At 27.4% G+C, this 25,567-nt stretch overlaps 1 protein-coding gene across 2 annotated transcripts; it reads left to right on the top strand.

Moving 5' to 3' along the window:
* Window positions 1–5,691: 5,691 nt before the first annotated feature.
* On the top strand, window positions 5,692–22,727 carry LOC119613029 (protein drumstick). 2 transcript variants are annotated; one of them, XM_037968965.1, is made up of 4 exons: window positions 5,692–6,626; window positions 19,885–20,577; window positions 20,697–20,989; window positions 22,559–22,727. In XM_037968965.1, the coding sequence occupies exons 3-4, from the start codon at window positions 20,769–20,771 to the stop codon at window positions 22,581–22,583; spliced, it is 246 nt and encodes an 81-aa protein (XP_037824893.1). In that variant the 5' UTR covers window positions 5,692–6,626; window positions 19,885–20,577; window positions 20,697–20,768; the 3' UTR covers window positions 22,584–22,727. The 2 variants fall into 2 exon arrangements, with proteins under 2 accessions (XP_037824893.1, XP_037824892.1); XM_037968964.1 differs by having other exon boundaries at window positions 19,885–20,989.
* Window positions 22,728–25,567: the final 2,840 nt, after the last annotated feature.

Genomic DNA, 25,567 nt, shown 5'->3' with positions numbered 1-25,567 from the left:
TAACTAACTACTAACTAACTACTAACTAACTAACAACTAACTAACTAACTAACTAACTAACTAACTAAAACTAACTAACTAACTAACTAACTAACTAACTAACTAACTAACTAACAAACAAACTAACAACTAACTAACTAACTAACTAACTAACTAACTAGCTAGCTAACTAACTAACTAACTAAGAAGCCAATTTCGGACCGCATTCTCAAGTCATGGTTTTCACGGAGAGATGAGGCAAGGTCTGCACTAAAAGATGGATGTTTTAAAATTTCCCGACCACTTGTTCTTATGTAGGTTTTAACAGACAATGAAATATGCGATCGAGCGGATCTGTTGCATTGGGTACAGCTTGTCAGTTATGGTCTGGCAGGTTTTAGCAGCTTTTAATAAATATAAGACTTTTTCCTCCAAAAATAGAATATAACCTTATCGTCATGGGTATTTTGCTTTAGTGTCGATTCGGATCATGGGCCGCTGCGGGTTATCGTAATAGATCCATGATTCTTCACAAGTACTTATTCGAAGTGTCTTTTTAACAAAAGAAAAACAAGGTATAATTTCATTGTTTCTAACTACCTAAAGTATTTATAAGACTTTTATAGCATATTCTTACTGATGTAACATTTAAGGATATCTTAATTTTTATTAATCTTATTCTACGTATTCAATCTCATTTATACTACTTTGTTTGCTCAAATTTTTCGAATTCTGAAATCAAGTACGAATCGAGCTCAAATCCAGCACGTTTGGGATTTCATCAATCTTTTATAATCAGAAATTAATCGTATTGCATCTCAAAATAAGTATACATTCGAGCTTAAATCAATTTCGAAAGTTCTCAAAATAATCATATACAACATACTTACTTTTTCTATAAAGTACAAACTTTTTTTAATTTAAACATGAGTAAATTGTTTGTTGGGTATAATAGCATGCCTACTACATTCTTCGTTTATATTGTCTTGTGTGCGTAAACAGTAGCCATATTGTTGTTGTTGTAAAAAGAAAAACAAATAAAATTAAATGCACTTTGCACATACAGATATACACTAACCAGCTACCGGTTTTACGTGTTTTCATTGGCTTGCTTAGAGTTTACAAAAAACACATTCATAGATATAAACACACACACACACACACACACAAATGCATTTATGCTCCCCTTTTAGAAAAAAAGAAACAAACAAATGTAAAAAATGAAAGATGTCAAATATGTATGGACAAAGCTTTTTGTTTTATGTGGTAAGAAATAGGGGGGATTATGGTGGGTATGAGATATCGTTTATAAACATTTATTTCAGAATCTATAATTTAAGAAATTTATTTCTGGATTTATAAACGCAAAGTAAATAAATCTACATACATACATATATATCAAATATCGTAAAGATACATTTCGAAAGCTGGCCCTTTATAGGGACTTGGAGAATTAGAATAATATGAACGTCAGAAGGATTTTTGGAATAAGGGATTGGGGGACTTATGGACCATGCTCTCCCAAATTAAGAAAAGTAATTAGGTATTTTTGTTTTCAAATTCTATTATAATTCAATTCTTTTGGAATAAAAAGTTTCGCTAAGAAGATTTTTATGGGGGATAGAGGGTCAACTATGAACAGATTCTTATAAAATTGGGTATATAGGTTTCGGTTCCTAAGAAACATTTTTGTGTCGAATTTCATCATTACATTTTAAAGCAGCTATAAGCGTTAAAGTAAATTTCTGAAGAGGCCCCTATATACGTATGGGTTTAGGGTAAATTATGCATCGTTCCTGATAAAATTCGATACAGATTTTTGAATTTTCTGTCCATAAAGCCAGTAGTGAGCGTTAAAGTCATTTTCTGAAGGAGACCTTATATGGGGGTAGAGTCAATTATGGCCAGTTCCTCATAGAACTTAGTACATAGATTTAAGTTAATATAAAACTCGTTTATGTGAAATTTCATTGCTATATTAGAATTTTTAAGTCAGTTATTAACTTTAAATTCATTTTCTCAAGGGGACCTTATAGGATCAATTATGTCCTGAACCACATAAAACTTGGAAAAGGGATTTTGGTTCCTATAAATCTTGTTAACATTGCTAAAGTGATATTTTTAAGCTCATAATGAATGTTTAAGTAATTTTCTGAGTGGAAACTTATATGGGGTCTAATATGTTTATGCTGAATTTCATCATTACACTGGTATTTTTAAGCCAGTTGTAACAATTTAAACTATATTTCGGGGTCCATTTGTTTGGAAGCCAGTTGAAATCGTGAACCGATCTTGAGCATTTTCAATACCAAACAACAATTTCAGCTTTCCATTTGGATCCTATCGTGTTTTCAACAGACGGACAGACATGGCTAGATCGTCTTAGAATCTAATAAGGACCCAGAATATATATATACTTTTATGGGTGTTAGACCAACATGTCGATATGTTACAAACAGAATGACCGATTATGCTGATTTTAAATAGGAAACTTCTTGAAAGTCTGAAACAATTATTCATGAAATGGATCCCTGAGAGAGGTATCCGGGGTTTTTAGAAAATTTATTTCAACAAACATACAGACGGACATAACTTAATCGAATTCGCTAGCTATAAGATTACAGAATATAAATACATACGTATATACTGTATTGGGTCGGAAAATGATATTGTGGAAATTCACCAAATTATATGGTGAATGTATTTCATCGGTTTTAACGTGCGACAGATAGTTTGTGTGCTTTAGAAGTAGTGAACCTGACACGTAAGCGAAGTTTGTTCAGGCCAGCAAAAAAAGGTTGAAGATCTAAAATTGCAGATATTATTGAAGATTGTTATCAAACTCTACAAAGGTTGCCGATCAGCAATATTCCTACAAAGTGGGTAACATACGATTTAAAGCCGAGATGTATTGAAAGACATAAAGCGCAAGAGATCGTAAGTGCTGAATCGATATAAATGCGAAAATGCTTTGGATTTTTTGACACTAAATGGACCCTATATATTAAGAACTACTTAAATGTGGTCACACCAATAGAGGAAACATGTACGGAATACAACAGAATCGTTTGAAGGGAACTTGTTCAAAAAACAAGAATCTGCGACCACACATTCCATAATGACAACATATTTTAGGTTCCACGAAATCGCGAATTTTTAAGTTTAAGACCTAATACCGAATTGTTACTAATTCTTAATGTTCAAAGGGACTTATTGACAACAAATTATCAAGGATTCTCTTTCAAATTTACAAAATAAACGAAGATAATCGATCGAAATATTTACCCCTATTCTGTATTTCAATTCGTATCGAAATTCTCTTCGTTTGGCAACTTTGGTAATCTGCATTTCAGAGCTCTTACGATCGTAATACAGAACACAATCGTGAAGCATTGAAATAAAATAGGAATTACTTCTTCTTTTTCTTACTATTCGGTTTTTTATTGGAATACCAATATTCGAGCGTAACGTAACTGAATGCGGAAAAGTAATCGGAATGCTGAAGAGGAGTGATTAATCCGGAAATCGAAACCATGAAGAATAGAAGTTCTATTTTCAAAAGCAAATGGTTATAGGGATTCGTAAAATTCGTTATTCGAATAGGCTTTTGCAATCGCTTTAAGGTTTCAGTTTAGAAAAATTTGCCATTTCTTTAAAATTAAGGGATTTTGTGTAAAAAAATATTTAAGATTTTGATCTAAACTAAACAAAATGATTGACAAGACAATTCTGAAAATATAAAACTTCTGAAAAGCAGCTAAATAGATTCCCAAAAGATATTTTAAGACTTCCTACTATAGCAGAGAAAAGACTTTTATTAGCTCTTAATAACGTTATTTTAGCAATTTCAAGATAGTACATTCTTTACACTCTTAAAATTAGTAAAATTTTGATTAATTTTAAAAATAAACGCGATTAAGTCCTTGAAAAATTCCAAACTTTTGTCGTCATAAAATTTTGTTATGAATGAGCGAACAAAATCATTCATAAATATTTTTAAAAGAATTTTAAGATAAATTAGGAAATAGTTGGATGTTTCGAGAACTCTACTCAATAACGAAAACAACAACAACAACTTGAGTATGTTTTAAATTAAAGTTTTGTTGTTAATTTGATTTTAGAAAATTGAAATTCTAACAATTAACGGAAATTGTTTAAAATCAATACAGGTTTGTTTAACTGCTATTGGTTGATTGGCATAAGTTACGCCTTATAGAGACTCTATACAAAAGAAAAGCTTGAAAACAAAAAAGAAGAGTGAAGTTAACAAAAAACACACATGCAGGGGCAAGCTAAAACAGGCAAGAGATTGTTATTATATTTTTTTCTTAAATTGATAGGGACAATTTTATTAAAAATTGTCTTAGTAGTGGTGGCAGTTTTTATAGTATTGATCTCCTTTTTGAGCAGCTAAACACACAGTAGCTGAGCTTATCGAGCAACTTAAAGATCAGTAGCCAGGAAAGAGAAGGCAAAAAAAAAAGCGGTTTAACTAACATGTTTTTATTTTTGGGGAGGGAGACAGACTCACACACAAACAAAATGAAGTTGAAGTTGTTTAAACAACGAACAAATGCTACTCGTTTCTAGCATAAAGCATAAAGAAGAAAGAGGAAATGGAACAAAACCTAAAGAAAACCCCCCAAAAGAGACTAATTAATATGTACAGGTTGAGTTGGGTTACACACATTGTACTGGTTCTACTAACTCTTATACTTCTTCTTTTTTACCACCAGTAGCCTTTTATTTGGACATAATTACCAATACTCCTCTGAGCGAAAATGTGGCGTAGGTAGACGCCCCCTTTTTTTCAGATACATATTTGTTTTGAAATTTGTTTTTGTTGTCTTTAGTTTAAAGAGGCTTTTTCTTAACTCTTTTTCGGTGGTTATTTGGTTTTTTTTGAGGGGGTATTCAAGTCGGCTTAAAAACTCAATAGGTTTTAGCATGGAAGCCCTTTTAAATTTGATTTTTCTCTAAATGAGTCATTTTTTTTGTGTGTTTAACTCTCTTTTTTGGAGAAAACTATTTACTCTTTTAATGCTTGACTCTTTTTTTGGCATTTTAATGAATGAAGGCTAGGCTCAAAGTGTCTAAAAGATTGTTAAAGGCTAAGAAAGAGAGAATGAGAGGCAATGAGTTAAGAAAGAGAGGCAAGAAACTAAACAGCCGTAAATTGCTGCTATATCGGATGTTTGCCCAGGAAAGGTGAATGAATGTATGAATGAACGAGTTTGAGAGAGTAAACGTTAAAGACCAGTGTAGAGGTGAGTAATGTAATGAAAAAGGTGGTGGTAGCGATGATCATGAAGATATTTTGTCTTCATTTTTATTTTGAGTAACAACCACATACAGGCACACACACTCTTTAGTAAACAAAAACAACAACAACAAACACGATACCCAGTTTAAGACAAAGCAAAGCGCCCTAAACAACAAAACATCCAGCCAGCCAGCCATCCATCCGTCCAATTCAAACAGCCACAGTCAACCAACCAAAGATTAGAGCAGTAGTTCAAAAAAAGAGCAGTGCAGAAGACACACAAAACTAACTCACACAGATGCAACAACAACAACAACACATTGAAAACTCAAAACCCAAGACCTGAACAAGAAGAAGAAGAAGAGCAGGAGGTGAAGGAAAACGAAGAAACAGCTAAAGTTAAAGTAGTGATCGGTGATCAAGACAAAAAAGACAAGACACAAGTAAGTCGTTGTGTGAACGTGTAGCACGGCAAAACAGAAACATTTAACAAATAATAATACATACATACCTACATAGATAGCTACATACAGACAAACCGAAAGACCGTTGTTTTCTTTCTTCACTGTGATCATTTCATTTGTTGTTATTGTTCGTTCAAAAAGAAAAACAAAAAAAATACGACCGATGAGTTTCGTACGTTTGCTAAGTTGAAACCTAAACATCACACTCTACTACTACAACTACTACATCTACCTCCATATTAAAAACTCCACAAGCAGAAGCCACTCGCGAGCTCAACACAGGCAGCCGTTAAGCTGAAATTTCGATCGTAACTTTGCAGTTGACTGTCGCGCACGGAAGCGTTCGGAAGTGGAATATATTTTATTAATAATATTAACGTCTCCAACAACAACAAAACCCAGCAAACAACGAACCAACCAACCAACCAGCAAACAAATCAAACTTTTTTTTTTTTAAACTCAGTTTAATAAAAAAGCAACAACAACTAACACTAACAGCAGCAGCAGTATTATTACTTGTCTTGTCTTAACTTGACTCAACGCGAAGCGACTTGACTTGCTTACTACCAAAAGAAGCTTGGCTTATTTAGTTTGTTAGCAATCACGCACCAACAAGTAGTAACACGCGTAGTTATTACAAAAAAAAAAGTTTAAATTACAAAAAAATTTTAAAAAAAGCATAAAAAAAGAAACTGTTAAACAATTTTAACAAAAATTTTAAATTAAAAAAAAGTTTTAAAATTATAAAACAAATTATAATTTCATAGTTACGGCAATAATTAAAAACAAAGTTTTAAAATATTCTACAAGTTTTTTGGTTGAAACAATTAAACTTTTAATAAGCTGAGAGTCGTGATCTATCAAATGTTTAAAACATTTTGATTTTATTAATTCCTATAATTTCTTCAGTTATTAAAAAGGTAAGTTTTGTTTTTTTTTATTTGATTTTAATAATATTCTAATTGTATTCCTTTCTAACTTGATTACTACTGGTCAATAAGTTTTTTTTTTAAACTCGATCCTGTTCGTGCTTTAGTTAAAACTTCGGCTACTGGAGTTAAGCACCTCCTACTTCTGTTTTCTTCTTTTACTGTCAAAGTAAAAAAGCTCTTTTCTTTGTCTTGTGCAAAGAGCAACTAAACAGAAGCCAAAGTCTTAGCTACACAGAGAAAAGTGTTTTTTTTTAAATATCTCAAAAATTTGTTGGCAAATGTAATAATTTGGTTAAAGCAATCGAAAAATTTACAAAATTTGATAATTTTGTTAGAACTTTAGTTGGCTCAACTAAATTTCTTTAATTGCTATTGGAAATGTATTAATTTTGTTACTGCAATCAATATAAATAGTTGTGTTTATTAAATTAAAAAAAACCAAACAAAATGTTACAACATTTGTTAAGAATTTTTGACGGTTTAACTAAAAACTCAATTGCTATAAACTAAATTATTCAATTTACTTAAAATTTGGTTACAACAACTGAAATTTCCGTCTTTGAGCGCTAATCGACAAAAGGGCTTAAGAAATATTTTAAATTTATGTTAAAACTTAACCCTACATTAATCTCAAAGAACTGATTATTTCACTATTATGTAAAATTTAAATAATTTATAAAAAAGTTTTACAACAGTGTTTCAATTATTCTTGAAAGTTCTCTTTAAAAGCTTTAAGTGTTAATTAATCAAAAATTTGGTTGCAGCAACTAAAAATTCTAGACTCTGTGTACCTATTACAATGGAAAATGCCTTGAGCTTTAAGATAATGTTTAATGCGACATTGTTTTCACAGAAAATGTTATTTCGCAATAAGATTTTGAATTTAGATACACGAAAGTTTTCAAAAGCTCACTTTAAAAGTTTTGAGAAGATTTTTTTGTTCTTTTATCAAGAAAATTGGAAAAGCGACTAAAATTAAACTATCGTTATATGTATCGAAAACGTTTAACATTTTCGATCTCGAAAGTTTTTATATAAACCCGTTAAAAAGCTTTTTTTAAGTTTTTTTGTTATTAAAAACTTTCAGTTATAGATCCGGCTTTTTAAAAATCAATATTGATAGATTTTTCCTCTAAACCAAACAAGCTTCCGACTAGATCTCTGCTGTTTGATCTACAACTTGATCTTGAATTTCATGATCGTTTAGGTTAAACAGTAGTTTTTAAATCATTCAAATCTCTATTAAAAGCAAACATAAGCTCTAACAAAGTTCTCTGCTAAACGATCTATAGAATGAACTTGCATTTCATGATCTTTTGCTATAAACAGTAGTTTTATAGAATCTGTAATATTTCAAAAACCGAAATTTCCATTAAAAGCTGACGTAAGCTCTTACAAGATCTCTGCTGTACGATCTACAAATTTATGTGACATTTCATGATCTTTTGCGTTAAACAGTAGCTTTATGGAAGCTGTTCAAAAGCCAAAATCTTTATTAAAAGCAAATGTAAGCTCTAACAAAGATCTCTGCTGTACGATCTATAAATTGATCTTGCATTTCATGATCGTTTGCTTCAAAGAGTGGTTTTAGAGAAGCAGTAATATTTCAAAATCCCAAAACTGTTTTAAAAACAAACATAAGCTCCCACAAAGATCTCTGCTGTACGATCTACAAATGGATCTTGCAAATCCATGATCTTTTGTGATCCGCAATATTTCATAAACTAACAAAATATTGATAGATTTTTTTATTGAAACCATTCAAAACTCCATTAAAAGCAAGCTTCAACAAAGATCTCTGCTGTATGATCTACAAATTGATCTAGCAATTCATGATCTTTTGCGATAAACAGTGGTTTTAGAGAAGTAGTAATATTTCAAAAAACACTAATCTGTAATAAAAGCTAAAGTAAGCTCCAAAAAAAGATATCTGCCGAACACAATCTACAAATTGATCTTGCAATTTATGATGATCTTGCGTCAAACAGTAGTTTTTAACTTAATTGGCGTCACAACACACTCTCAACACTTAAACACTCGCTAAGCAACCAGATATCCCAACCATTCATTAACACTTTCAACCATCATCCATACAGTTCATGCTTGGCTACCGAATTTCTTGTTTGTCACATTTCCCAACAACTTTTTCTCTCTCTGTATAAATTGCCGACTATGTACACTACTACTCGTTTGTCATGGGGGGCAAAAAAAAAAAACAAGAAAGAAGACAAGTGTGTGTACATTTGTTGTCTGTGGATGGATTTGTACGTATTAAAGTGGTTATGGCCTTAAGAGCTACCAGTCTTACGCTTTTTGATTGGCTGCTCTGTTGGTTTTGTTTTTTTTTGTTCGAGTAATTTAAACAAATAGCACGTAAATTAAAATTAATTATTATTTACACTGAGAGTAAGAAAGAAAATATAAAAGTTTATATATTTTAAAAGCTTTAAGTTAATTTTTTTTGTTGATAATAAAGTATTTTAAGGTTTGAGTTTATTAGAAATATTGTTTAAAGATTAAATATTATCAGTATGTATATATTTGTTTTGAAAAAATTTTCCAAACATTTTTGTGAAAGCTTTCTGAAGCTTTAGAAAGTTAAGACTTTAATAATACTAAATTATTTAATATTATTTGCGCCGGCTTGTGAAATCAATTAAATTTTTTTAAAATTTTCTTATTGAGTTTTTTTTGCTATAAAAGTTTTAACAACAACAAAAAGATTTTTTTATTAATTTTTCCTTAAACTTAATACTTTAACAATTAATCTAGTGGAAACATTTTTCAATTATTTACAACCTCCGAATTTTAAAAATTGCACAAAGTTTTGGTTTTTAAACAAAAAGTTGAAAGAATTTGCCAAAAGTTAAAAGCAATTTTTTTTAAAAAATTTTTTAACAAAATATCTTGTTTTTGTAATTTAATCCATAGATTAGTGTTTAAAGATTATTATTCTTAAAATTTCAACTTGATTTTGTCAAGCACCCTACAACCAGCACTCATTTAAAGTTTTAAAAATTATATAAAATTCTTAATTTTTCTTTTTTACTGTAAAATTTTAAATAACAACAACAAGATTTTTTCATAAATTTTTCCTAAATTCTAATACTTTAAGAAATAATCTAATGAAAACTTTTTTCAATTATCTTAAACCTCCGAATTTTAAAAATTGCACAACGTTTGTGTTTTTAAACAAAAAGTTGGAAAAATTGACAAAAGTTAATAGCAAATTTTTCAAAAATTTATTTAATAAAATTTCTTGTTTTTGAACTTTAATCCATAGATTAGTGTTTAAAGATTATTATTATTAAAATTCAAACTTGATTTTGTCAAGCACCCTACAATTAGCACTCATTTAAAGTAATAAAAATTATATAAAATTCTTAATTTTTCTTTTTTACTGTAAAATTTAAAAAACAACAATAAGATTTTTTTATAAATTTTTCCTAAATTCTAATACTTTAAGAAATAATCTTATGAAAACTTTTTTCAATTATCTTAAACCTCCGAATTTTAAAAATTATACAAAGTTTTGGTTTTTAAACAAAAAGTTGAAAAATTTGACAAATTTAATCCATAGATAAGTGTTTAAAGATTATTATAATTTACATTTTAACTTTATTTTGTCAAGCACCCTACAACAAGCACTTAATTAAATGAAAAGAAAAATATATAAAATTCGTATTTTTTTAATTTTACTGTAAAATTTAAAAAAACAACAACAAGATTTTTTTATAAATTTTTTCTAAATTCTAATACTTTGGAAAATAATCTAATGAAAACTTTTTTCAATTATTTACAACCTACGAATTTTAAAAATTACACAAAGTTTTGGTTTTTAAACAAAAAGTTGAAAAAATTGCCAAAAGTTAAGAGCAATTTTTTTTTAAATTTTTTTACAAAATATCTTGTTTTTGTAATTTAATCCATAGATTAGTGTTTGAAGAATATTATTCTTAAAATTTCAACTTGATTTTGTCAAGCACCCTACAACCAGCACTCATTTAAAGTTTTGAAAATTATATAAAATTCTTAATTTTTCTTTTTTACTGTAAAATTTTAAATAACAACAACAAGATTTTTTTATAAATTTTTTCTAAATTCTAATACTTTAGGAGATAATCTAATGAAAACTTTTTTCAATTATTTACAACCTCCGAATTTTAAAAATTGCTTAAAGCACAGAGTTTGATTAGTAGAGTTAAAGATTAGTGTTATAGTCTGATAAATTCCCACCTTAGGCACTGTTAAAGGAACCTATAGAAACCTCAATGTATTTCCTTGGATTTATAGCCATTGTTCTCAAAATTTCCTTTCTTTTGCCAAAAAAAGAAAAGAAATAATTAAAATTAAATTACTTAAAATAAGAAAAATAAAAACAAAAAGGTCAAAGTGCAAAGCTAAATATTAATTTCTTTAACTAAAATATGTTCTTCCCACATAAATCATTTATTTTCCAAACAATAAACTAGTAGTGGAAGAAGTACTCTAGTTTTTTTTTACTATTAACTATATTTTATATAATTTTTAAAGTGTCAGTGTCCTGATGACATTTTCACACGCATTTTTAACTGCCCCAAAGAAAGAACTTCAAACTATTTAATGAAAACAAAAGAAACTATAAAAGAAACACAATGAGATAAAAAAAAAACTAACAAAATTGTTTTGTTTGAACAGACAAAAGGACAATGAAACAAGCACTTGAGAGAATGCCAAAAGAAACAAATAGTTTATAGAAATGTTTTAGTAACACACACACACATACACAAAATAAGGCCACTGTCCTGTTTTTTTTCTTTCTTTAAAAAATCTTTTGTTAAATAGGTTACTACTACTTTTACGTTTTAACTTCAAAATTAGGCCGCTTTAGTGTAAAGAGAAATTAACAACAAAGAAGTTGATATTGATTGAAATAAAAGAATCCTACTAACGATCGTTACAACGATCGACCACATGCTAGTTTTGGTTTAAATTTATTATAGTTTTTTTTTCAAGAGTTTTGTTGGCTTAATTGTTGTGTAATGAAAATTATGTGTGTGTAATTCCAGGAATTGTAGTCATTATCATTATATTCATTTAAAACGAAATTGGTAACAATTTTCTTTTAACTGATTTCCTTTTAATATAACGTTTGCCACCTTAGCTAAACGCCTACAAATAAGTATAATAGGGGGTTCCATTTTTTTTGGTGTTTTTTTTCTTTTTGGAACAATGACACCTTAAAAATAATATTTATGTAGAACATTATAAGATTATAAATGTTTAAACATGTTTTTGATTTTCTTTTAATTTTTGTTAAATTTTCAGTTTTTCTCTTTTAAAAGGCAGTTAAAGTGTGATTTTCGTTTAATATTTAACTTAAAAATTCTAAGAAAACAATTGCTTTATTTACGCCCTAATCTTGAGAAGAAAATCCTTTTTTTTGTAAAGACATAAGTATTCTTGGCAAAAAGTAATAAAAGAAAAAAAGCAAAAGTCATTTGCAGTTTGCCTATAAAAAAAAGAGAAAAGATTAAAAAAACACTTTCAACTTGGGCGATTTTTACTTTCAAAAGAAATAACTTAAAACATACAAATCAGCAAAACAAAACAAAAAAAAAAGTAAATCTAATTTCATGCAGTATTAACACTTGTATTTCAGCTTATATTGCAGTCACACAAACAAATTTTTATGAAGTTTGATCTTGTTGCTCATTTTTTTGTCCGCTGCTTTGATCCTGTAAAGTGTGACGCAAACAACAAGCAAAATATCAAAATATTATATAGTATTAAGGGTTTCCCTTTAGTTTAACATGATTTAAGTTAAAATGCTTTAAAGATGTTGTGGCTAAAATGGCCTCATGTGGTGTAGTGACACTTCATTTTTTTCAACCAAAAGTCTGTCCATCCGTCCAACCGTCCGTCCATCCATAACATATTTACATTCATATGCTATCATGTGTGTTTATTGTTGCGTATGTTGTTGTGTACACAACACTAATTATTTTTAGCACAAGATTAATGCGATTAACATTGTGTTAAACATGGTATTATTGATGCAATCCTCGCCTTAGCCAAAAAGACTTTAAAACAAATTTGCACCATGGTGTATGCAACTTATGTACGTACGCCTGGACACACTTTTTTTGTCGGTTTGTGTGGCAACATTAACGGCAGGACTCCAACTATAATCGGATTTTCGTTTTAATACAATTTGAATACAAGAAGTTTTCAAAACAAGATTTCTATTGATTTTTGTAGGCCAGAAAGCATATGTTTGAAATTAACTTAAGATTAAGATTATTGTCTTGTCTGGTTTTGTCTTGTTTAATACTGTCATGTCTTGTTTACATTATCATTAATGTTATTTTACTGTTTAAATAAATGTTTTGGTATTTTTTATAAATTTTGCAAATAAAATGTTCTTTTGTCTTATTTATGTAAAAAATTCAACTAATTTTTTTTTCAATATTTTTAACAGTTTACCTATAACTTCTAAAGTAATCTTCTAAAACCACTTTTCAATTATTTTCATCTTGGAATTTTTAAAATTATTCAAAGTTCCTATTTTTAGAGAAAAAACACCAAAATTTTAATTTTGTCATAAAATTTAAAAAAATTTAAAATTAATTTTTTATAAAAATTTTCTCATTTACAATAACTTTAATAATAAGTTAAAGAAAGCTGTTTTCAATTATCTTTCATCAATGAATTTTAAAAATTTCTTAAAGTTTTTGTAAAATAAAAAAAATTTCAAGAAATTGATAAATTTTCAAAATGTTATAAAATTGTAAATGAAAAGAAAAATATTTTTTCTGAAAATTTTTTAAAAAAGGTAAAGTTTTAATAAATCATATAAAGAAAAGTTTTTGCCATTAACTTTAACCCATGAATTTTAAAAATTAAACAAAGTTCAGGGTTAGAAAGAAAAAAATAAAAAAAATTACATGAAATTGTTAAATTTTTAAAATATTATAAAATTGTAAATAAAAGGAAAATTTTTTTTCTAAAAATTGTTTATGAAAGCCAAAGCTTTCAGAAATCTTATAAAGAAAAGTTTTTGTCATTAACTTAAACCCATGAATTTTAAAAATTAACCAAAGTTCAAGTTAACAAAGAAAAAATTTTAAAAATTTCCATAAAATTGTTAAATTTTCAAAATGTTATAAAATTTAAAATAAAACGAAAAATATTTTTCTAAAAATTTTTACAGAAGGTAAAGCTTTCAGAAATCATATAAAGAAAAGTTTTTGCCATTAACTTAAACCCATGAATTTTAAAAATTAAGCAAAGTTTAGGGTTAGAAAGAAAAAGTAAACTAAATTTCAATTAAATAGATAAATTTTCAAAATGTTATAAAATTTTAAATAAAAGAAAAATATTTTTTTAAAAAATGTTCATGAAAGGCAAAGCTTTAAGAAATCCTATAAAGAAAAGCTTGTGCTATTAACTTAAACCCATGAATTTTAATAATTATCTGAATTTCAGGTTTAGAAAGAAAAAATTAAAAAATTTTCATAAAATTGATAAATTTTCAAAATGTTATAAAATTTTAAATAAAAGGGAAAATATTTTTATAAAAAATGTTCATGGAAGGCAAAACCTTTAAAGAAAACTTTTTGCCATTAACATAAACCGCTGAATTTTAATAATTTTTCAAAGTTCAGGCTTAGAAAGAAAAATTAACAAAATTTCCAATCAAATTTATAAATTTTCAAAATGTTATAAAATTGTAAATAAAAGAAAAAATATTTTTATAAAAAATGTTCATGGAAGGCAAAACCTTAAGAAATCATTTAAATAAAACTTTTTGCCATTAACTTAAACCGCTAAATTTTAATAATTATGCAAACTTCAGGTTTAGAAAGAAAAAGTAAAAAAAAATCAATTAAATAGACAAATCTTCAAAATGTTATAAAATTGTAAATAAAAAGAAAAATATATTTATAGAAGATGTCGAGAAAAGGCAAAACCACAAAGAATCATTTAAAGAAAACTTTTTGCCATTATCTTAAACCCATGAATTTTAATAATTTTTCAAAGTTCAGGCTTAGAAAGAAAAATTAACAAAATTTTCAATTAAATAGACAAATCTTCAAAATGTTATAAAATTGTAAATAAAAGAAAAAAAATTTTTATGAAAAATGTTCATGAAAGGCATTTCCTTAAGAAATCAATTAAAGAAAACTTTTTGCCATTAACTTAATCCAATGATTTTTAATAATTTTTCAAAGTTTATGTTTGCGAAACAAAATTGGAAAAAATTTTCAAAACTAAAAGTTAAACTTGGCTTTATGGATTGACCTGATTAAAAAGATTTTGAATATAATATGAAAGTAGACCTTAAGTAGAATAAATTCTTTAAACTGTTTTAAAAAATTCGCAGGTTATTACATTTATAGGAGCCTTTTAAAGTTGGGCCAAATTGATTAAAAAGTAAAGCGAACCAGCATTCTCTTCAACAATTTGTGAAATTTCAAATAAAATATTTAAATTTAATTAATTTTTTTTCTGAATTACGTTTATTCAACTTAAATTTCTTGTGATTCATATAAAAAATTAACAAGATCATTAAAATAATTTACAAAATTTCATTTCGTGTTGTTTTTTTTTTACACAACAACAACCAAATAAACTACATTAATCAATTGTTATTAATCTTAAAGCGTTTTTTTTCTTTATATTTAACAGCCACTGTAAAAAATAAAGTAAAAAATATTATAAATTTTAAAAGCAAAATTTATGTATAATCCTTGAAACATTTGTAAGAAGGCTTGCTGCTGTGAGGCTTAATCATCGCTTGATTTCATCATGATATTATATTAAAAAAACAAAATTTTTGCAGAAGCAAAATAACAAAACTTAAAATAAAGCAAATAACCAGTGACAAGCGAAAAAATAAAATACCAGCAGCCTCAGACAGACATATTTTAATCCCCCTTCTCGAAAAAAAAACGTTAACAATGCTTTTTGTTAAAAAAGAGGGGCAGCAAATAAAAATATTTGTCCTGCTGGCGCTTGCTAAAAGATTTGGTTGTTTTTTTGTTTTTCGAATATATTTATGGTTTTTGTTTAATAAACATTAATGCCTTTGGAAAAAGATTTAACATAAATTTTCAAAATTTATAACAATTTACGACATTCATAACAGCTTGTTAAGCAAATCCATAAAAAAATGAAGAAGCCTGCTCTTGAAAAACAAACCAAAAAAAAAAAACAGAATCTCCCAGACAAACTGCTGACTTTTAAGTAACATATGAGTGGTTACCAAAAAGAAATATAATAATATAATAAGGAGGAAGTAGGTAACCTTTGTTTTTTATGCGCCTTTTCACGGTTGGATACTTAGAGGATTGTCATTGTTTCTTGAAAGCAAAAACAAAAAAAAAAAAAATCCACATACTTCACACAAAATATTTCTTCTTTTCTTATTATTATCATTATATATTTTTTTATTATTATAAAAATTGTATATTTATAACATGCAGCCCCAGAACTTGACGCATTTACATATTGTTAAACTTGGCACAGCTGGACATTATTTCAATACTTAGCTGCTCGGTGTCTGTTTCAAAACTCTCAAAAATTGTTTTTTCTTTTTCAAAATGAAGAGTGACTTTGTTATGGTCACACAGCGGGATAAATTCTTTTTGTTTCATTTGACAAAACTAAAATAAAAAAGAACCTTTTAAAACCCTATAAAAAAAAGCTCCCACAATAAGATCTTTTTCTGTTTTTTGGGTAACACCAAGTCAACTGTAATGGTGACGCCAAAGACGCCTAAATGCTCAGCTATTGTTTTCATTGTTCCTATAACTTACTCCCTCTCCTAACTCTCTTACTGGCATAACAAAAAAATCCTTTTACTATATAAATCGTTAAATGGTTTTTATTATATAGATTTTGAAACAAAAAACAATAAGAACTATAAAAAAATTCATATTTACTTACTTTGTTTTGTTTCCTTTACGGCTCTTTATATAGATCATTTGAAATCATATGATCGTTTGTTCTCCAGTTTTAATACTCTGGTGGCGTCACATGGTCATTTTGTCGCCGTTAATCATTTTATATATTTAATATAGCTGCTGCAATAGGCGCCCCCTCTGGTTATTCAGTTTTAAAAAATTCCTTCTTATTTTTTGTTCTGTCTAAACTGGTTCGTTCCCCCGTTAAGAGGAAATTATTAAAGAAAATTATGAAGGAGTTACTGCTTTGCTGTTAAACAATAATGATGAAATAAAATTAAGAATTAAATTGTTAAATATGTTACATTAGGTTAACAGTTGGATATGAAAATACCGGGCGTTTGAATGAGCGGTTCTATTAGAATGTCATAGATAATTAAACTGAAAATTAGTTACGTTGTACATGCATATGTGTGTGTTGAAACAGTTGTTGAAGGCCAACTAACAGTTGTTTTACATGGGTTTTGTTAGGGGATTTAGTCAGAGATATGAGCAATATAAGAGATATAAAATGGATATTACCAAACTAAAGAGAGAGGAAAACAGGCATGAACATTTTAAATTTTGAAATGGTATAAACGTATAACAGAGAGAGATTTCTTTTTAGATTTTAAAGTGCTAAAGTAAATGATCACTATACTTAAATGATCACTATATAGACGATACTATAGACTATACTTCAGACTAGAATATGAACTAGACTATAGATTAGACTATAGACTAAACTATAAACTAGACTACAAACTAGACTATAAACTACAATGTAGACTTGACTGTAAACTAGACTATAAACGAGACTATAAACTAGACTTAAGATTATACTATAGAATAGACTATGGACAACTCTATAGTCTAGTCTAGATTATAGACTAAAAAAACTAGAGACTAGATTATAAATTTGACTATAGAATAGACTATAAACTAGACTATTGACTGGACTATAAACTAAACTATTAACTAGACTGTAAACGAGACTATAAACAAGACTTTAGAATAGACTATTAACTAGACTGCAGAATAGATTATATACTAGACTATAGACTATTCTATTCTATAATCTAGTCTAGTCTATAGTGTTGTCTATAGTCTATTATATAATCTAAAGTCTAGTTTATAGTCTCATCTATAGTCTATACTATATACTAAATTAGATTATAGACTACACTTTTGACTAGACTAAAGACTAGACTATAGACTAGACTACAAACTAAACTATTGACTAGACTATATACTAGTCTATAGACTAGACTAAACTATAGACTAGACTATAGACTAAACTATAGACTAGACTATAGACTAAACTATAGACTAGACTATAGACTAAACTATAGACTAGACTATAGACTAAACTATAGACTAAACTATAGACTTGACTATAGACTAAACTATAGACTAGACTATAGACTAGACTAAAGACAAGATTTTAAACTAAACCTTTGATTAGACTATAGATTAGACTATAGACTAGACTATAGACTAGACTATAGACTAGACTATAGACTCGACTATAGACAAGACTGTAGACTAGACTATAAACTATACTATAGACTAGACTATAGACTAGACAATAGACTAGACTATAGACTAGACTATAGACTAGACTATAGACTACTATACACTATAAACTAGACTATAGACTACTATACACTAGACTATAGGCTACACTATAGACTAGACTATAGACTAGACTATAGACTAGACTATAGACTAGACTATAGACTAGACTATAGACTAGACTATAGACTACACTATAGATTACACTATAGACTACACTATAGACTAGACTATAGACTACACTATAGACTATACTATAGACTAGACTATAAACGAGACTATAAACTAGACTGTAAACTAGACTATAGACTACACTATAGACTAGATTATAGACTAGTCTATACTCTGGTTACCCCCAAAGTGTTACGAAAAAGTAATTCAGTTTGAGGTCCCTTTAAATTTTTAAAAAGTTTTTAGTCAATTCAAAAAAATTAATAATTTTTTTAAAATGTTCTTAAATTAATAAAAAAATGACATTTTGGTAAAAATTTATTTGGGTATTTTTCAGTTTGAACCTTTTGTGGAATGTTAAAAATGGAGGCCAACAAGTTTGTGTGTTGCCTTTAAGCATTTTTTGTTTTTGAAAATTACTTAAATTCTATTACAGTCTAAAGCAGTGAACGGCATTAAGAGATGTTTATAAATTTAGATTTTAAAATCATTTAGTTGGACAAAGTTTTAATAAAATATCAAATAGTAACTTTAGAGGCGAATTTTATTTAGTACGTAATATTCTTTAGATACCTGTTGTTTATAGCAGTTGATCAATGATTCTTAAGCATACAATTGGTGTAAATAAATGACAATAAAAATTAACAAAAAAAAAAAAAAAAAAAAAATAACATAAAATTTCTATAAAAAACGGTAATAAAATCAAAATAAAGGCCACACCTTAAAGCTGCAAATAAATTAAAATTATTAAAAAATTATAAAATAATTGCTTTTAAAATGAGAGGAAAATTTTCCCTAAACAAATTTAATTCACAATCTTTATAAATTTTTGCACTTAACAGCAGTTTTAGTTGCAACAAACAAATGATTTTATGCTAACAACTAAATTTTTTAGTTGCAGCAACAAAAAACTATTAAAATAAAGTTTTTGAATAAAGATTATTGTTACAATTACAAAAGTTGATCGCTGTAATGATTTAAACTAAATTGTTCAATTGCAGCAACAAAATTCTATTAAAGTTAAAGTTTTTTAATCAAGATTTTTATTGGAACAATTACAAAAGTTGGTTGCAGTTGCTATATTACACACTTTGCAATCTTTCTTCAGTTTTAGTTGCCACAAATTAATAATTCTTTGGTAACAACTAAATGTTTTCAATTGCAGCAATTAAATATTATTAATGCAAACAAATTATTTGCTATATTACTCACTTTGCAATCTTTTTTCCAGTTTTAGTTGCTACAAATGAATAATTCTTTGGCAACAACTAAATGTTTTCAGTTGCAGCAACAAAATAATATTAAAGCAAACAAATTCATTGTTTTTGAAGAAAGTTTTGTATTTACAACAATTACAAAAGTTGCTTGCTATAGCTAAATTAAACACTTTGCAGTAAACAGTTGCCTTGTATTGAAAAAATTTTCTGTTGAAGTATTTTTGTTTTAAATTATGTTTCTTTTTGTATAAATGGTACAACAAGTTAAACATTTAGTTAAAAATAAAAAAGTCCTACGCATATAAATTTGATTAAATCATTATTAATTTTTTATTGTTTTCTTTTGTATTTTTACAGATTATTTTTTGTGACATTTGCAGCCAATCAGACTGGCAAGTTGAAAAACAACAAAAACTATAACAACGCCCACCATTATTATTATTTTGAAAAAAAAAACTACCACCAACAAACAATTTTACAAACGCCATACTAGTTGAAATCTAAAAAAAACAACGACAACAATAACAAAAGTGCTAAAAAGGCGTTTAAATCAAGCATTTGAAATAACACGTCACACTGTCAGCAACTCTCTTCATAACGGTTGTTATCACCCAGAACCACAAACAATTCAACACTAACATTTCAAACATCAAACCGTGTACAACGCGCAACAACGAGCCAATCAGAATAAAAAAAATTACGAAAATAAAAACAACAAATAAGTAAAAAAACATACCGACGCCATAAAAAAACCCCCAAGATTAATCATTCTTATCAGTTTGATTAAAAAAGTAACAAGAAATTCTAATAACAAAATAAATAAAGAACAATTAAAACACACAGTGTTAGTGGATATAAAAGAAAGAGTGTATTAAAAGTAACAACAACAATAAAAACAAACAATTACACTAATACCATTATAATAATCAACTACTTTAGAGAGTAATACATAACGTAATCATATACGCAAGTACTCTAGAAATAGAATAGAAAAAAATAGAGTAGAGTAAATTTATAACGGTTTAACTGTGTGATTTACACACGACAATTGTGAGTGAGCTTGATTTAACTGTTTGTTTGTTTGCTTTGTTTATTTCATTTGTGTGTCCTCGTTGTCTATCTTTTTTTTTTTTTTGTATTTTAACATCTGTTGTTTGTGTGTGTATTAGTGTGAAAAAGTAGAAAAAAAAACAACAACAACAACAACAGCAGAAGAAGAAAAAAAAGCACTACTAAGCACCATGTTCGCTGTAATGAGAATCGACAATGATGACTGCCGGTCGGACTTTCGTCGCAAGATGCGTCCGAAGTGTGAGTTCATTTGCAAGTATTGCCAGCGGCGTTTTACCAAACCATACAATTTAATGATACACGAACGTACCCACAAATCACCAGAAATCACATATTCCTGTGAGGTCTGCGGCAAATATTTCAAACAACGTGATAATCTCAGACAACACAGGTAAGTTTGTCATTTATTTGATATTTCATTTTGTTAAAATATGGTGTATATTGTATATTGTTAAAAACCTTGTAAGGATTTTTGTTTAAACAAAAGAAAAGTGTTAAATTTTTTATTCACCACGTGTTTTTCAACTAATTTGTAACTTAAAACTGTTAAATTTGTTAAAAAATGAGTTTTTCTACCCAAAAAATTAAAAATTTTCCTATATTTAACTTTCAAAATTGAAAATTATATAATTTTCTGTTATAATCTATTAGCAAACTTGCTAAAATAATAGAGATTTTAAAAAGAAATTAAATTTTTTAAAACAATTATCTCTCACTTGGCTTTCCAAAGAGGGCTGACAATGTTTAAAACTTTCAGTTAATATAAAATCAAAACCCTTATATAGATTTCTATAAAAGTTGTTATAACTGTTCTTTATTTAATTAACTTTCAGTTAACATATAATTTTTCTTCAAAATGTTAATAGTTATATGTTTATTAAAGTTTTAAAACTTGACATTTTGAAGGAAATTCAAATTTGTATAATTTCAAAACCCCTTTACCGATTTTAATGAAATTAACTAGATATATTCTTGTTATAATGAGCTTTCAATTGCTTTAATACTGTTCAAAATAAATTACTTAGTTTTTAAGTTATAGGCTTTTGAAAATTGAATATTTTGAAACATTTGTTAAAAATTAACTCAACTTAAGTCTCTTATAACTTTAGATGGCATCATCGGATTTTAATAAATATGGTGTTATCTGAAAGCTAATACAATCATGTCTATTTCTGTTTAAAATTAAACTTAATCTTTTAAATGGTCCGAATCTTATAACACTCCAAAATGACGGCCTTTATTAAGGTTTTAACACCAAGCATTTTAGAATGAAATTCAAATGTATATAATTTCGAAACCCCTTTACCGATTCTTCTAAAATTAACTAGATATGCTATTGTTATAATTAGCTTTCAGTTGCTTTATTACAGTTCAAAATAAATTACTTTGTTTTTAAGTTATAGGTTTTTGAAAATTGAATATTTTGAAACTGTTATTAAAAATTAAGTCTATTTAAATCTCTCTTAACATTAGATTGCATCATTGGATTTTAATAATATGGTGTCACCTGAAAGCTAATATAATCATGTCTATTTCTGTATATGATTAAACTTAATCTTTTAAATGTTTTGAATCTTATAACACTCCAAAAATAACGCCTTTTAATAATTTTGAAAATATGATGATTCAGCGTAAAAAGTGTTATAATTTGGAAATTTGAGAAATACAATAACTTTTATAAGATTTTCACTTTAGCTGATCTGTAGATGATAAGTAAGGTTAAGGTTTAAGAAAAATTTCAAAACCTTTTTTTATTTGAAAGTTTTAACTGTTTTTACTTAAAGATTTTTAACATATTCAAAAATATACCTTAACTTTTTATGAAAAATACTGTAAAATTTATTATATGTTAAGCTAACTGTTTACTTTTCTATATACCAGTAGTTAGTAATGGGGCTTTTAGTTAAATGCTTATTTATTAATTGACATTTTTCTTTTCCTTTTTCCCTTTTTTTTCTAGATGTAGTCAGTGTGTCTGGCGATAAATTACTCTACTATTCTACTATATTTTGTTGTAAAGCACCATTTTTTTTTAAATAAATGTCACCACTTATTTACCACGCACTTTACATATATGTATACATAAAAAACACAGCAACTGCAACAACAACAAAAAACAACAATAATCATAAAACACCTTTAAGTATTTTACAAAAAAAAAAAAAGATAAATTTTGAATAAAAAATGCAACATAAAATAGTGTAGAAATAATTAAAAGTAAAAAAACACCAAGTATGGTCAAAGATATACAACTCAACAACAACAACAGCAATCACTCATATGTAAAAAAATAACCATTTGAAACACACACTCACATTTTATTCCTTCTAAAGATCATAAAAAAAGATCATATGGTTTCTTAAAATAACTGCTATGGTGGCTGGTTTAACTATTTATCTAAATCCCAATTAAAGCTTAAACATTATGGAAATGATCACAGCAAAAAGAAAAGCTAATGGTGACACTGATGATAATAATGATGATGATAATGTCGGTGATCATGATGCTAAATAAGCTGAGCTTAAGGTGGGTGGTTGTTATTCTAAACCATTGGGTGAAAGTGTGTGTGGTGTTTGTTTTTTGGGTTTTTTTTTTGGTCGTAACAACTGTCAAAAGGTGATGGTTTCATTTGACAACACTTGGCTGATGACATAAAGTCAAAATTACTCTCTCAAGGGATATTGATGACTTTAAGAGGGCGTTTATTATGGATGTTTTATGGCTTAGAAAACATTTGGTTACAACACAACAGCACAACAACCACAACATTAAACACTATGTATATACTGTCTGCGAATACTAAATCAATATATAAGAAGAAGAAGAAGAAAAAAAAACTTAACAGCAATATCTTACATATACATTTTAAAAAACATATCAAAAAAACTGTCTAAAATCTTCTTTGAATATTTTTTTCACAAATATTCTTAAAGCAAGACTTAAAACAAACTTAAAACTAATGCGCAGGCGCATTAACCAATTTACTTAAATAATATGTTTACAGAACCATACATCCATAAGTTACAACAAACAACTAGACAACAAAATCATCATCATCGCTATTGCAACTTGAAGCCGATCCTTTAAAAATCCCCATAACTCCAGTTTTTGACACCAAACTATTAAAGTTAACTAAAGAAGTTGAAGTAAAAAAAAAGCTGCTAAAACTCTTGCCTGTATTAAATATTAAAAATATCCAATACTTTTTAACAACATGAAAAAACAAAAACATCAAAAAAAAATCTATTTATACTACCTTTTATCAGCCCCACAAAAACAACAACAACAAAAACTATATAATAATTATAAATATAATTAAAAAAAAGTATTACTGTTGATATGTAAATTTCTTTTTTTACTACATAACAATTATTCTTACTCTACTAAATTTCCGTTTCCTGTCTTTTGACTCTTTCCACTACTACACCCTTATTATCATTTAACTCCTTACTTGCTCTTTAACTTTTTTAGTAATTAATATTGATTTTTTATTTTTTTTTTTATATAATTAAGTTTTTAATTTTAATTGTCATCAGTATAAATAAATATTAATAAAAAAAAACAAAAACAAACTTTAATTACAAAATGTCTTAATAAATAAACAAATTATTTGTTTAGGTTATGAAAACAAAAAAAAATAAAACTGCGAAAAAATATTACTTTAACATTTAACAAAAATAAAAAAAATTTAAATAAAATATACATTCAAAGTGTCTATAGTAATGTTAATTTTAAATTTTTATTTTAATAATTATAATTATTATTATTTTTCTGTTTAATTGTAATAAGTTTTCATTTTGTAAATTTTATTATTTATAATTATTTACTTAAATTCAAAATTTAAACATTTTAAAAATAATAAAAAAATCTAAAAAAAACAACAAAATTGTGTAAAACTTTTTATTTTGTCAAAGGAAATGAAAATCCTATACAGAAAATTTCACCGTTTTTGAAAGCTTGGGGGAAGTTTAACATTGAATGCTGTACATTTAATAAGAGAATAGGAAGTGAACCGATGTTTATGTAACTAGTTCTATCGTTTTGTAAGAAGGTGACTTATCGTGGTAACAAAGCCGAATGAATCAACGGAAGTGTATAAGACTGGTTACAGTCTAGTAAATATTCTAGGATATAGCCAGTATATATGAATGTAGCTATATTTGTTTCTAGAGATAGTTCTGTTTATAGCTAAGTCTATAGTCGAACCTATAGTCGTACCTATAGTCCAGCCTCTAGTCTAGTACATTACCTAGTATATTTTCTAGTCTAAAGCCTACTCTATAGAATATAGTCTAGTTTATAGCCTATAGGCAATATTATGGTCAATAGTCTAGTCTATAACATAGTATAAGCATAAACATAAGTCTACAGTCTGTAGTGTCGTTGCAAGTCCAGTCTAAAGTCTAGCCAATAGTCTAGTAAAAAGTCTTGTCTATATTCTAGTCTAAGGTCTAGTCTATTATCTAGTCTCTAGTGTAGTCTGTCTAGTCTGTAGTCATGTGTATAGTCCAGTCTAGACTATAGCCTAGTCTAAAATCTAGTCTATAGCCAAGTATATAATCTAGCTTAAGTTAAGTCTATAGCCTATTGTATAGCATATTATAAAGTCAAGTTTACAGTCATGTCTCCAATAAATAGTCTAGTCTCTAGTGTAATCTACAGTCAAGTCTACAGTCTTGTTTTTAGTATAGTCTAGTTTATAGTCTAGACTATAGTCTAGTTTATAGTCTAGTCTATAGTCTAGTCTATAGTCTAGTCTAGTCTATAGTCTAGTCTATAGTCTAGTCTATAGTCTAGTCTATAGTCTAGTCTATAGTCTAGTCTATAGTCTAGTCTATAGTCTAGTCTATAGTCTAGTCTATAGTCTAGTCTATAGTCTAGTCTATAGTCTAGTCTATAGTCTAGTCTATAGTCTAGTCTATAGTCTAGTCTATAGTCTAGTCTATAGTCTAGTCTATAGTCTAGTCTA

The sequence above is a fragment of the Lucilia sericata genome, unplaced genomic scaffold (assembly GCF_015586225.1).
Source record: "Lucilia sericata isolate MDLA Ls3-8-SP2 unplaced genomic scaffold, ASM1558622v1 Contig001931F_arrow, whole genome shotgun sequence".
In the NCBI taxonomy this organism is placed as follows: Eukaryota; Metazoa; Arthropoda; class Insecta; order Diptera; family Calliphoridae; genus Lucilia; species Lucilia sericata.
The sequence above is the reverse complement of the archived record's forward strand: the minus strand, read 5'-3'. Positions and strand labels throughout refer to the sequence as shown.